This window comes from Halyomorpha halys, unplaced genomic scaffold (assembly GCF_000696795.3).
Source record: "Halyomorpha halys isolate HHAL.00 unplaced genomic scaffold, Hhal_1.1 Scaffold11.1, whole genome shotgun sequence".
NCBI lineage: Eukaryota > Metazoa > Arthropoda > Insecta > Hemiptera > Pentatomidae > Halyomorpha > Halyomorpha halys.
Genome location: NW_027111958.1, coordinates 1,022,419 through 1,035,701, shown reverse-complemented (window position 1 = coordinate 1,035,701; position 13,283 = coordinate 1,022,419). Strand labels below are relative to the sequence as shown.

The window sequence follows — 13,283 nt, the reverse complement described above, 5'->3', positions numbered from 1 at the left end:
CTATCTTTTTACTAAAGGATATCTTGAATGTATCACTTATAGTACAATTACCAGTAATTGTAATGTACACTTTTCAAATACTTCATATCTGATAGTGAAACTGGATGCATCAGTGTGTACTTGGAAATATACATTAGATAGCAGTATCTATCACAATGTAAACTTATTTAACAAATTATTCTCATTCACGGAAGGAAAATTCGCACTGGGATCTGTTAGTTTGTAAAATTCTCATACTTTCAGTTATTCCAAGTCGTCTGGTGTACACCCTTAATAAACTATCATAAATGAAGAAAAAAAGTTATAGAAATAAAATAACACTTTTGCGTTAAGTCTATTTATTGAGAAAAGCAAATGTAAACTGGATAATACAACTGAAAATTTCCAAAATAATTTGTGTAGAAAACTGTAAGGCACATGAGATTTACAAAAGAAACAGTTTATAGTCTCAATACAGAAGTAATACAATCCAATTAGCAATATAGGTTTAAAACAATTTTACAGAAATAGTAAGTTAACTAGTGTACAAGACAGAAACCAAATTTTTTTTTTCTTTTTAGCGATCAAATAATATAAAGTAAACAATATCTTCTGGGTATTTCATTATTCAATCATCGAAACATTTTATCATTTATTTAATTTTTAAATAAAATAAATGAAGTAGAAACAAATTTGAACAAAAAGTGGTAAAAATAGATATATAAACAAAAGGTATAACAGAATTTGTACAAGAAAAAAAGGAAAACAACTAAATCTATTGTGGACAGAACCAGATGTTTTTCTCTATTACTTAAATGTTTGCTATTGTTTGAATATTGAACTATTGTATGGCTAAAAACTTATAGAGCAAATGAATTATTGCACAGTATCAGTTTTCCATTTTTTTTTTGTTTTTCCTTTTTTTTTCTTTCAGAGTAAAAAAAAAAAAAAAAAAAAAAGAGAAGTAAATATCAAGAAATATTGAAACCGCTCCCTCCCCATCTGTAGCTTTCATAAAATAATTTGGACAGTAAAAAAAATAATAATAAATTAAAAAATATTTATCTTCTCTAAGTTAAAAATGCCCCCATAAAAATTATTTCTTCGATTAATCCAGGAATAATTTAGGAATAAAATTATTGCATTTGTCATCCCCTCATTATAAAAAAGAATATGTTTTTTTTTTACCGTAAAATAAAACAATAAATAAAAATGACAACAGAATAGAATTTCTTTATAAATTTTTTCTTAATTTTTTTTTAAAAGATTTTTTTTTTAGCATTAGGAGATATACAACTTGACATCACTAATATCTCCTGCCTCCATCCTCAATATTATACAGAATTACATCGAGTCGACTTCATAAGAAGTTTAAACTATGATCAATTTTGACAAGAGCTTGCAGAGTAGCAAGTCCGAAAAATCCAGATTTAATAAACCTGGATTTCCTAGGATGCATAAAAGAAATTTTGAATTTAGAACCGAAACATGCATCCTACGTTAAACTGGTACCAGTATCGGTACCATATAGGAATTAAATAAAACTCCATTTCATGTGGATCTCTAATATACTTCCGAGTTAAACCCTCTTGACTGGACTCCATCAGTTTATTTATTATAAATAAAATTATCTCCTTCCATGGGTGGTATCGGTTTTTTTTTTATTTAAAAAAAAAAAAAAACCCACCGTTTTATTATTATTATATACAAAATTTGTAAGAAAATAATCAAAAAAGTTCATCAAAAAATTTTGCACTAAGAGGGATATTTTGTCTTACACCCTCAAAAACAGAATTTTATTACTTAATTATTTACACAAATGACTTTTAACAAAGCGGATGAAGAAATCAGCTCTACCACACCTTAGGAGATCCAAAGATGTTATATCTATGGTGTAGTTAAAACTCATTTCTGGGCCTACCGCTTTAAGATCAAATTAAAATCAATTTCCTTTTTTTTTTTAATAACAGAACTGAGAATTGGCTCTCAACCCTTAAAATGTCATTACGAACTATTTACAACGCTTTATATAATTATTATACAGTCTGTGTGAACATCAATAACGACCTCAATACAATCATGTATAAATATTTACATAAAAATTGTATAAAAACGTCTGAACAAAAAATCATTCTTTGTTCCCCCCCTTCCATTTTTTTTTTTAATATAAGAAAAAGTTTTGTAACTATACATCATTAAAACTTATTTTACGTAGGTTTTATAGTCTTAAAAAAATAATGATCGCTGCTTTTAATATTATCTTTGATGATCTTCCGAAACAAAAAAAAAAAGACTATTTACAAAAAAATGATGTTGATGCTTCAAATAAATTACTTATAGTTGCCATCTTCGATACCATCTTCCAATTTAGCAACGTATAATGAAGGATCGATCACCTGGAAAAGCAAAATTGATTTGTAAAACATTTTTCATCAAAATAAATTATTAAAATTTGAAAATGGATTAAGTCTAGTATTTCGGTATGAAATAAAAAATTAACTACTGATCTCTAACATGGTAAGCATTTGTTTACGAGCAGGAGCAAAATTACTAAATTAACAAAAAGTTTTCTTCAATTTGATAATACTCTTTACTTCAAAATATTTTTAAATGTAACATATTTAACCGTCAACCCCCCCCTCAAAAAAAAAAGGTGAAAGATGGTTTCATTTCAAAGATAAAACTTTGACAAGAGAGGAATGAAAAGTTTTTATTTTAAATTTCTGTGAATCCTAATAACCAAGCAAAATGGTCCATGTATGAAGAGAAATGAGTTATAATAAATTAAATTTACATTTCATAATATTCTTAATATAAGATTAGCTTAAGTATAGCTTACCTTAGGTATTGGTTTAATCTCTGTTCCAAGCTCCTGTTCGATGCGATGGAGTGCGAAACGGTCTTCGTAAGTGATAAGATTGATAGCGATACCAAGATGTCCAAATCTACCGGATCGACCAATTCTGTGAAGGTATGTTTCTGCCATTTTGGGAAAATCAAAATTTATGACGACATTTACAGCTTGGACATCGATACCACGAGTAAATAAGTCTAAAACAAAAAACAATAAAGATATATCATCATATATTTCCAGAAAATCATTGGTCAAGCAGGTACACGCCTGGGATGTGATAGAAACTTTTTCAATGAAACTAACCCGACCAGAAGTGCCACTTTTATAGAATCCATTTTTTAATAATTTTTATTAAACTCCCCATGTTAATGTACAATTAAACAATCTTTAGTGATAAATAAGTCTAAAACAAAAAACAATAAAGATATATCATGATATACTTCCAGAAAATCATATGTAAAACAGTTATAAACCTGGGATGTGAAAGAAACTTTTTCGATAATATCAACCGACCAGAAGTACCACTTTATAAAATAGATTTTTAATATTTTTTTCCGATTGCTCAAAAATGGCTTTAACGATTTTGATCAAACTTGCCATGTTAATGTACAATTAAATGATCTTTAATAGTAAATAAGTCTAAAACAAAAAATAATCAATATATATTAGCATATATTTCTAGAAAATCATATTTAAGGCAGGTATATGCCTAGGATGTGATAGAACCTTTTTCGATAAAATCAACCGACCATATTAAGGGTCACTTAATAAAATTGATTTTTCACATATATTTCTATAAAATCATTACAAACCAGTAATGGTGTTCAAAACTGTGTTGGTTACCCTCTGCTAACTAAAATATTATGAAAGTAGCTCAGTCACAAATATAGCCAGTATATGTTTTCACAAAATGTATTTTAGTCAGATCTTTTCATTCTCTGTATAATATTAAAGTTTTATATATATATAAAAAAAAGAAATGTGTGAAAAATGCTTATAAACACAGGGTTACAAATGGCTGACACCATAAGTGCTCAGTTTCAAACACGGCGAAAGATAGTATAGTCAATCATAGCAGATTACTGATGTATCACAGATAACTAACTAGTCTATGATCAAATCTATATCAAGTTCTACAAATGTATTTTGTTATATAGTTTAGGAAATGTCAGTACATGGTTGTACAAAAAAAAAAAAAGTTAATAGAAATTTAGTAACAACTATATACTGGTGTTCTATACGCTTTAATTTTACAAATCTTATTACACACAAACCTATGGTAACATTCATTAGATACTAGTAAATTTAAGAAACAAAAATACAACAGGGAAAAAGGAAATTCAATAAAAAATACAACCAGAATATTTCTTCATCTCTTAACAGAAACTTACCAGAACAGACTAGATTACGGCAAAGCCCAGAACGGAAATCATGGAAGACCCTATTCCTGTGAGCTTGTGCCATTTTAGCGTGAATATAGTAACAACAGTAGCCAAGCTCTGTTATTTTCTTCGCCAGCAACTCTACTCTTTGAGTAGAATTACAGAAGATAATACTTTGATTTATTTGTAACTGTAAATAATAAGCAATAATTAAAAAAAAAAAAAAATATGATATAATAATAATCAAATTAGATATAACTTAAGCGCTCAATTAATTACCTTAGAAAATAGAGTATTGAGGCAATGAACCTTTTGCCTTTCTTGTACAAATGCATAATATTGAGTGACTCCCTTCAAAGTCAATTCTTCCATCAAATTAATTTCATATGGGTCCTTCAAATGCTTATCCTGAAAAAAAAAAAGCTTTAATCAAGTGAGGTATTCTATGTAGATACTTTCCAAAAGTATCACTTATCTATTTTGAATTAAATTGTGCATATATGGGCAAGGTTCTTAATCCATAGAGAATCAAGTCCTGTAAACAACCTGTGAATATAAAAAACCCACTAATTTATACAGGGTCATAGGAGCTATATGCTGAGGTAGCAAAAACAATAAATAAATATATATATATAAGCAATTTAATGAAAGATTTTTTATTTTATTATTTATTCATTGACATTTACAACTGTACATAAAAATATATCTAGTAAATTTGATGTTAAATTATAATGGTATAATACAGGCATATAGGGAAACTACCCATTGGTAGCACTCTAATAACGTTCCTACATAAGAAGGTCTTTAGGCCATCTTCTTTTTAAGCGCCTCGGATGATTCTCAGAAATAGAAGAGGAAGTAGGATTAGAATCTAGTGGGTTTGGGTGATTAGAGAGTTTATCGTAAAAGGTTTGGTTCAGGCTAGATTGATTACATATCGAGCATCAAGATCTTCATGGATGATTTTATTTGTGATAAAGTAAGGAACATTGAGGATTGGATACAAGAGGAATTCTATGATTTAGTGAAGCCCCGAAGTTCATCTCCGCATGTCCAGATAGGCTTTGTTATAATTGTGTTATTATAGATCAATGTTTAGTAATGGATCAGAAGTTTAGACCGTTTGTCAAGTAAATGTAGTAGTCGGAATCAACGAGCAGTTTCCTGACTTTTCAGTCCTACAAGTTACGACGTTTGTCCAGATGTAGTCCAAGGTAGCGGATCTATTCTACAGGGGTAAGACCGACATTATTGAAGGATACTGTAGGGCAGTCGGTAGCTAACAATATTGATATGGTTAGTTGATTTAGTGACATTAAAAGACTGTGAAGGGGATGCAAACAACAGGTCAAGAATTTCTATTCTCACCTTAACTTTAAACGGCAACAGTGTTCCTAAATTATTAATTATAATAAAATGTATGTTTTATCAATTTAGTCTCAATACTCTTTATTGATTCAAGCAAATTAACGCATCTAATGATTTGTATTATAATTTATACAAAATAAAATTGAACTGGATTCAGAATGACTTAGTTCGAAACAGCTTTTAAGGAACTGAACGAAGAATTTCTATCTCTAATTAAAGTTGTAAATTAATAGATGTCCATGGGAATGGCTAGATTGGTTGAAACCTTTAAGATTTAAGTAAATAAGCAATGCTAAGATTATATGGATACATTTTACTATAATAGATTAACCAGGCAAGTCAACCTTCATTGTCAATATCCGTTTAACCTATTGCTTTGAACAGCCCTAACAAGTGGGGCAAAACGTTGGACATTAATTAGTTATAAACTATTTGTTCTTTTTTGACCACAACCCTGACCATCTTTTTGCATATTCAACTTTCATAATATTTAATGCCTGCATAATGTTACTTACCATGAACTGCTTGACTGTGAGAGGAAACGTTGCAGAATATAGCAATATTTGACGATCTTTTGGTAAACGAGAGATTACATGGTCTAGCATTCCTTTAAAGTCCTGAGACAATAGCTTGTCGGCCTCGTCCAAGACAAGTATCCGACAGTGATCCATGTGAGCGACCTTCTTGTCCATTAAATCGAGTATACGACCAGGTGTGGCAATAATAACTTGCACTGGAAACAATAAAAATTTATATTTTATTTCTTTTATTCTAGTATCTTACTTACATATATTCTCATTCTCTCATATAACAGATAATTTTACAGCGGTAATGGGGCTCAGTTTCAAATTTTTTTTTTAGTTTCAGTTTTGAACATAATTGGATTAACACCAGCTTTGGATTGTTTGATAAAAAATTTTTAAGCCAAGTAAAACTAATTATTTTTTTTTATAGAAATTTGGTTATAAATTGTGTATGTATATATATTCAACTAAGATTTTACTGTTCTTGAAAGAACTTCAACTGTTGATGATGACCAAATTCAATCATTGGTCACAGACAACCCTCACTCTAAGACACGGGATATCGCAGAAACACTTGACATATCCCATTCAAGTGTCTCATAATCGCAAAGGCATAGTTTTCCACCATGATAACGCTCATCCACGCGTCACTGAATACCCAGTAGAAATTGTTTTTAGTTGTAAGAAGAGTTTGGCAGGGATGTGATTCCCCAACCACCCAATTCACCAGACCTTGCCCCAACAGATTTTTACTTATTTCAAGCAATTCAAAATTTTCTTAACGGGAAACATTTTAATTCGCTCGAGGACTGCAAAATGCACATAGAGGAGTTCATAGTGCAAAAAATCTGAGAAGTTCTGGACGGAATAAGAAAAATTACCTGAAAGATGGCAACATGTAATAGATCAAAATGGGTCATATATAATTGATTAAACATATTTACAGTAACCTGAAATGTTTTATTGAAATCTCCAGTAAAAAATGCAACAAACTTATTTTATAACCCAATATTTGAAATAATATTTACCATATTGTTTTGGGGTACCCCTTATTCAACATAATTACCTTGATACTAATTACATTTTGGTAAAACAAACCGATAATGAGAAGGGGGGAAATACCAAATTAAAATAAAATACATTACTTGGATGGAATAAAATACATATCATTGATTTATATTTACATTAATATATGTTTAGTTATATATATAATCAATAATAAATATTAAAGAGGACAATGATCATAACTAAGAACATATGTTAATGTACTCTTAACTCTAATAAATATTTTCTAGTTCTTTTTACTACTATAATGTATTTTTTTTTTCCGATCCCTCTATAGACAGAAAATAAATATGAATTAATAAATGCATTATGTGAAGAAGAACATAGTGAAATACTTATCTATATGTGCTAGTTCAGTGGAAACTCTTACTATATTTGGAGCTGAAGGGGCTCCACGTTTTTTTTATTAAATCTAGGAATATGTTCATATGCTATAATGGAATAACTGCCACTGGCTCAGTCATAATTTTAAACTGACTATCCTCACATTGAAATATGATCATTTGAAGTTATTAACAAGAATCAAATCTTATTTTCAAAATTTTGATTATTCGCATGTGCTCAATTAAACACTAAATAGTATTAATAATACCATGTTATCTACCTACCTTTCTGGAAAATCCTCATGATATCGTCTCTAAGATTTGTTCCTCCAGTAGTAACCATTACTTTAATATTCATATGTTTAGCTAGTTCAATACAAATCTGTGATGTTTGAAGAGCAAGTTCTCGCGTAGGAACGATAACAAGAGCTGAAACAAGAATAGAAAAATAGTCAAGTATTTTATATGTTCTAAAAACTATTTAGAGTTGCTATGTATTGGAAGAGCAGCAAAAGTAGTTTAAGCCAAAAAATATCCGTAACATTGAGCATTGCTAACAATGTATTGAAATTTTTACTTATTCCACTGCACTCCCTCCTGTAGACAGTTCTTTTAATCTACTCAGATAGATTACCTTGAATTTGGTCTAATCCTGGGTCAACTTGTTCTAAAACAGGAATGGAATAAGCACCAGTTTTGCCTGTTCCATTTTTGGCCCTTGCTAGTATATTCCTTCCTGAAAGGGCTATTGGTATACTGGCTTCTTGAATAGGGCTTGGTTTTTCCCAACCTTTCTCGAATATACCCATGAGTAGTTCCCTTTTCAGACAAAACTCTTCAAATTCATTGCCTTTTGTGTCAGTGACATCCTGAATTCAAAATATGTTATCAGTTACATATTTGGATTACATATTATAACACCACCTAACACGAATATTATACTAACACTTGTTTTTTTTCTCCTGTCAGTTGGTGGGATCTTTAGTTTAGCCTTCCAACTTTCCTCAGGTTCCCTGCAAAAACAATCATTTCTAAACTTATAAAAGTTTACTTTATAATACCATAGTTCCATGTTTTTTTTAATGAGCTATAGTGCTTAAATACAAGGGGTTCGCATAAATTGATTACATATAGAACAAATAAATAATCATTACTTACAATTTCTTTATAGGTTTACTTGGGATCAACGGTGATGCTGCAAGCGGTTTTGTAGCAAACTGCGACTCGGTCATCATATTTATAACTTATAATAAATATCAAAATAAAAGACAAATTAATTTCACCTAAGTAAAAATTCAGTCTATTCACTATATACAATATGAAATGTCTACTTCAATAAATCAATTTCTCTATAGAATAAATTGTTCATTATCACACTTTCACAAACACTTAATAATTTCTTCTTCTGTAAACACCTGAAAAAAAAAAAAACATTAAAAATTAACAAAAAATTTTTTCTGATATAGGTTGGGCATTTAAGAGAGAATACAATGAACTAAAATGAATCTGTTCCAAAAGGTAACTATTAAGAATATTTTCATATCCAATAAGCAAACTTACAATTATGAGTTATAATACATTTAAAAAGTTATAATTTCTTAATAAGTGTGAATGTATATAAAACAGTTTAATGTGTTTAAATGTATACATACACACATATATTTGGCAGTATCACCACGATGACCTTTGACCTAAGATCTACATGCAGCCAAAACTTTTTTATACCGAATGGACTATTCATGATATACTATAAGATAATCGGTGAACTTCACTGTAATGACTCAGAAATTAATTTAATAACTAAATTTTGATTAATTATAAAAGAGTATGAATCAGTAATGAAAGCATTCATATAGTTATTTCTTTATAAGAATGCTACTTTTTCAATTAAATGGTAATTGAATTACTTATTTAAATATGAGTAATGTGAATAACTTTAATATATCATCATGATATAAGTTAAAGAACAAAAGGCTGCAAAAAAACATCACTCTGTAACTTTACTACTAGACTGATATGTTCTTTAAAAAATCAAGTTACTTTATGGAAAAAAAAAAGTAACAAAACCTCCTACATTAGTATTTACTGTTCAAAAAGATACTTGCATAGACTAAAGTTAGTAAAAATGACTACATTTTAAATTAACATTGATAAATTATGTCAAGAACAATTAAACCACGAAATGACAAAAAAACACTTATGGATTATTTGAAATATTAAACATCATAAATTATCAAGCCTAGATAATTTGAACTAAATAACCTCTAAACTACCTTTGAGTTAAGCGGTTAAACAATTAGTTTCTTTATTTTTGATTAACATACATTTAAAACCAAAATGATATGATGTTAAATATAATATAAATAATTAACAAACAAATTAATTAAAAAGAAAAAAGGAACCTATTTAAAAAAAGAGAATAGATCAGAAAGATCACTATGAAATATTGTTATGCCCATAATCATCAGAAATAGATAGCCGAAAAAGCTCCAAATAAATATAATAAATACTTATATAACGAAAAATACAAATAAAAGTTCAATTTGGCAACATTTTAAAATGTTTTTCAATAATAAAGAGAATACTGAAGAAAAATATGAAGTTATGAGTATAGAAAATTATCATAAATTTAATGTGAAAATCAACAAACCAAATATTGTTTATAGTAGAAAATTAAAACACTAAAAAAAATGGCATAAAAAACAATATATAATGAGGTCATGTTAATGTGTTAAACAGTAACCTACTATGCTACCTGAAGGGGAAGTTTACTTTCCTACACTCAAGCACAAAATCAATATCAAAACAAATCAAAATAAAGCATACTACACCAATTTTTTAGATAATTATAAAAGAGATCAGGAGCTTTCATCAATTAGTGAAAGGAATTAAAGTTCAATCTGAAAACTCAACTAAATCCTCAAATGAAATCAAAATGGAGGCATAGAAATTGACATAATGCAGGAATCAACATGGTTTTTTCTGGCCTCAACATGAAAGCTATAATTGAAACACAAGTAACTAGTTGCACCATAAAATAGCTACAAGAAACAACAAAATAAGAATAAACAGAAAATAGGAATGGAATCAGTATAAAAAAGTCAGTAGATAATACAAACTCACATTCAATTGAGAAAATCTTAAAATGCACCTATTATGAAGCTAGCCAGTAATAAAATTTTAGACAAATGCTTTACTACTACACTAGAACAAAAAAAATAAAGCTAATGAAAAAAAATTCAAATTATTCTTACTAATGATAAAAACGATAATTAGAATTTTAAGGTTTTCACATCACAAAACATATTAAAACTCACTACAATTACAATTCATAATACACAAGAACAGAAAAATAAAACATCTACCCTATCAATTAACATTGAAAAATTGGGGCAATTGGAAGAAACGAACATGGCGTTTCACAATACAAAAGTAAAAATATATAAACCTACAATTCACAGACATCATATAGAAATAATAACTGAACGAAATAAGCTTTGCAACTCACGTTCATATAACAGCTAAACTATAATTCAATCCAAGATATTTTAAAACTGAAATAACAATTCTTGAACAGAGTAAATACCTGAAGCTTTAACTGTCTACACGTTCCCCAAATCTTCTATCAGCGCTGACGACACTGAGCAACGGCAGTCGAGTGAAACTGGACGAGTGTTTGTATGAAATAAATGAAAAAATATTTTTTATAATTAAAAAACTACATTATAATAAACATGGATAGAATTTTTTTTCGAATAGTTTTACGCTTAGTTATTTCATCAATAATAGGAATATTGATATCACAATACACAATCTGAAAATATACTATTCCCGCTATTTTTTAAAACTTAAAATTACTATTTATCCTGTTTTCAAATTAATTTACTGTCTAATTTGTTATCAATTTATTAGTAATTAGCAACAGATATGTACTACGAGAAAGAAATAAGAGGTCGAATTGAAATATTAACATCGTCGCACATTTAAAATGATAAGTATAATTCTGAAGGTGCAACTTAATATGTATAAATAGTTTATTAATTGTTTTATAGGGACGTAAATTACCTGTTCTTTTCTGAAATAATCTTCGCTAATAAGAGTGGTATATTGAAATCAATGAAGGATTCATAAATTATTTTTATAAGGAGAAAAAACTCTTTATACAAGTCAATCGGAATGACGGTCAGACCAAAGATGGACATTCAGATTGATCGTGTAAGGAGGGGGGGGGGCGAATGCTTCATTCAGTTCAATTAATGTGTTTCACTTTATTCTTGCAGGCAAACACTCGAGATGTCACCTCCCTCCCCTAATTATTTGAAAGACCTAAAAGTTGGGAAATTGGAAAACCTAAATCTTACTGCAAGAATTGTGGTGAAGGGACCACCCCTACATGGTCTGTAGGAATGACAACCATTCAAAAGCCAAAGTAACGTGAATCAGGAAGACACCTACACTATCAGTTCCACTGTACTTATATATTTATTACATATACTTACTTGTATAGGAAATATGGAACAATAAGGATCTTGTACATTTCTCTTTCGATTCATAATAAACTAAAACCTTGTTTTAACATTATTTTGTCATTTGTCTACAAGAATTAAGTAAAACGAACGAATCTGGCAGCCTACCTTCCACTTTCTCAGTATTTCTACTATTTCCTCGTCACTTGTACCTCCGGACTTAAAATAGCTCCTTTTTAGAATGGATAATTTTAAACATAAGTATTAACAGGTAACCTTAAAATACCAAAGGTAGTAAAAGGTAAGACACAACACGAATTACTTTTCTTTTTCACAGTAATGCACTTATTACTTCACTTTTTATTTCTGTTTTAGAGGGATCGGAAAAAAAAAATTGTTCATAGTAGAAAAAAACACGAGGAGGCCCCTCACTTCTGGATTTAAAATAGCACCTTTTTTTAGAATGGATATCTCATAAATAACAAATAAACATAACAGGTAACCTTAAAATACCAAAGGTAGCAAAAGGTAAGACCCAACACGAATTATTTTTTCTTTTTCACAGTAATCCACTTTTTATTTCTGTTTTTGAGGGTTCGGAAAAAAAAAATTGTTCATAAAAACACTTTATACTATTCACATACGATTCTTGACTCAGGGGTACACCGAATCTCCTCTTTTTACTAGTAGGGCCATACAGAATGTACAATTTACAATGACGAGATAAGTTTTGCACTGTAACCTTTGAGTACCACTGGCAGAAAAAGGTAATACTCGACATGATTTATGTTTTTCCACACTTAAAGCAACCACTAATTTATTGTTTTTTACTCTGTTTTAGAGAAACCGGAAAAAAAATGTTCATGGTAGAGATACTGATTAAGAAATGGAAAAAGGGGATACGAATAAAGGAAGATGAGATTTTTCGTTTTTGTTCATTATATTTCTTTATTTTTAACCTCCTTTTTCCATCTGTTAGTTTGTACTATATATTACATTTCTTATTTTTATCTGTTATTATTTCCGTTTTCATTAATTGTGACGTATTATTTTTCTTGTTTTTATATTTCATTGTACATATTTTTAATTTACGTTTACATAATTTAAGTGTTCGTACCTTTTCAGTCCTGATGAACCCCTGCAACGAGGGACGAAACGTTGGCTCAATATAAATAGATTAATTACTTTTTGAGTTTTTCTTTGACCGCAAACGAACCATCTTCCTTTTGTTCACATTTATGATTTTCTTTATTATCAATGTCTGTTTAACCTATCGTCTTGAACAGCCCTGCAAAGTGGGGCGAAACGTCACAATAAATATT

General features: G+C 29.2%; 1 protein-coding gene across 2 annotated transcripts; it reads right to left on the bottom strand.

Annotated features, from left to right (window-relative positions):
- Nucleotides 1–321: 321 nt before the first annotated feature.
- Nucleotides 322–11,173, bottom strand: me31B (ATP-dependent RNA helicase me31b). 2 transcript variants are annotated; one of them, XM_014417661.3, is made up of 10 exons: nt 11,082–11,173; nt 8,654–8,910; nt 8,442–8,508; nt 8,130–8,364; nt 7,781–7,924; nt 6,099–6,316; nt 4,495–4,623; nt 4,225–4,405; nt 2,819–3,030; nt 322–2,375 (listed from the first exon to the last, which is right to left on the bottom strand). In XM_014417661.3, the coding sequence occupies exons 2-10, from the start codon at nt 8,728–8,730 to the stop codon at nt 2,310–2,312; spliced, it is 1,329 nt and encodes a 442-aa protein (XP_014273147.1). In that variant the 5' UTR covers nt 8,731–8,910; nt 11,082–11,173; the 3' UTR covers nt 322–2,309. The 2 variants fall into 2 exon arrangements, with proteins under 2 accessions (XP_014273147.1, XP_014273138.1); XM_014417652.3 differs by having other exon boundaries at nt 11,004–11,131.
- Nucleotides 11,174–13,283: the final 2,110 nt, after the last annotated feature.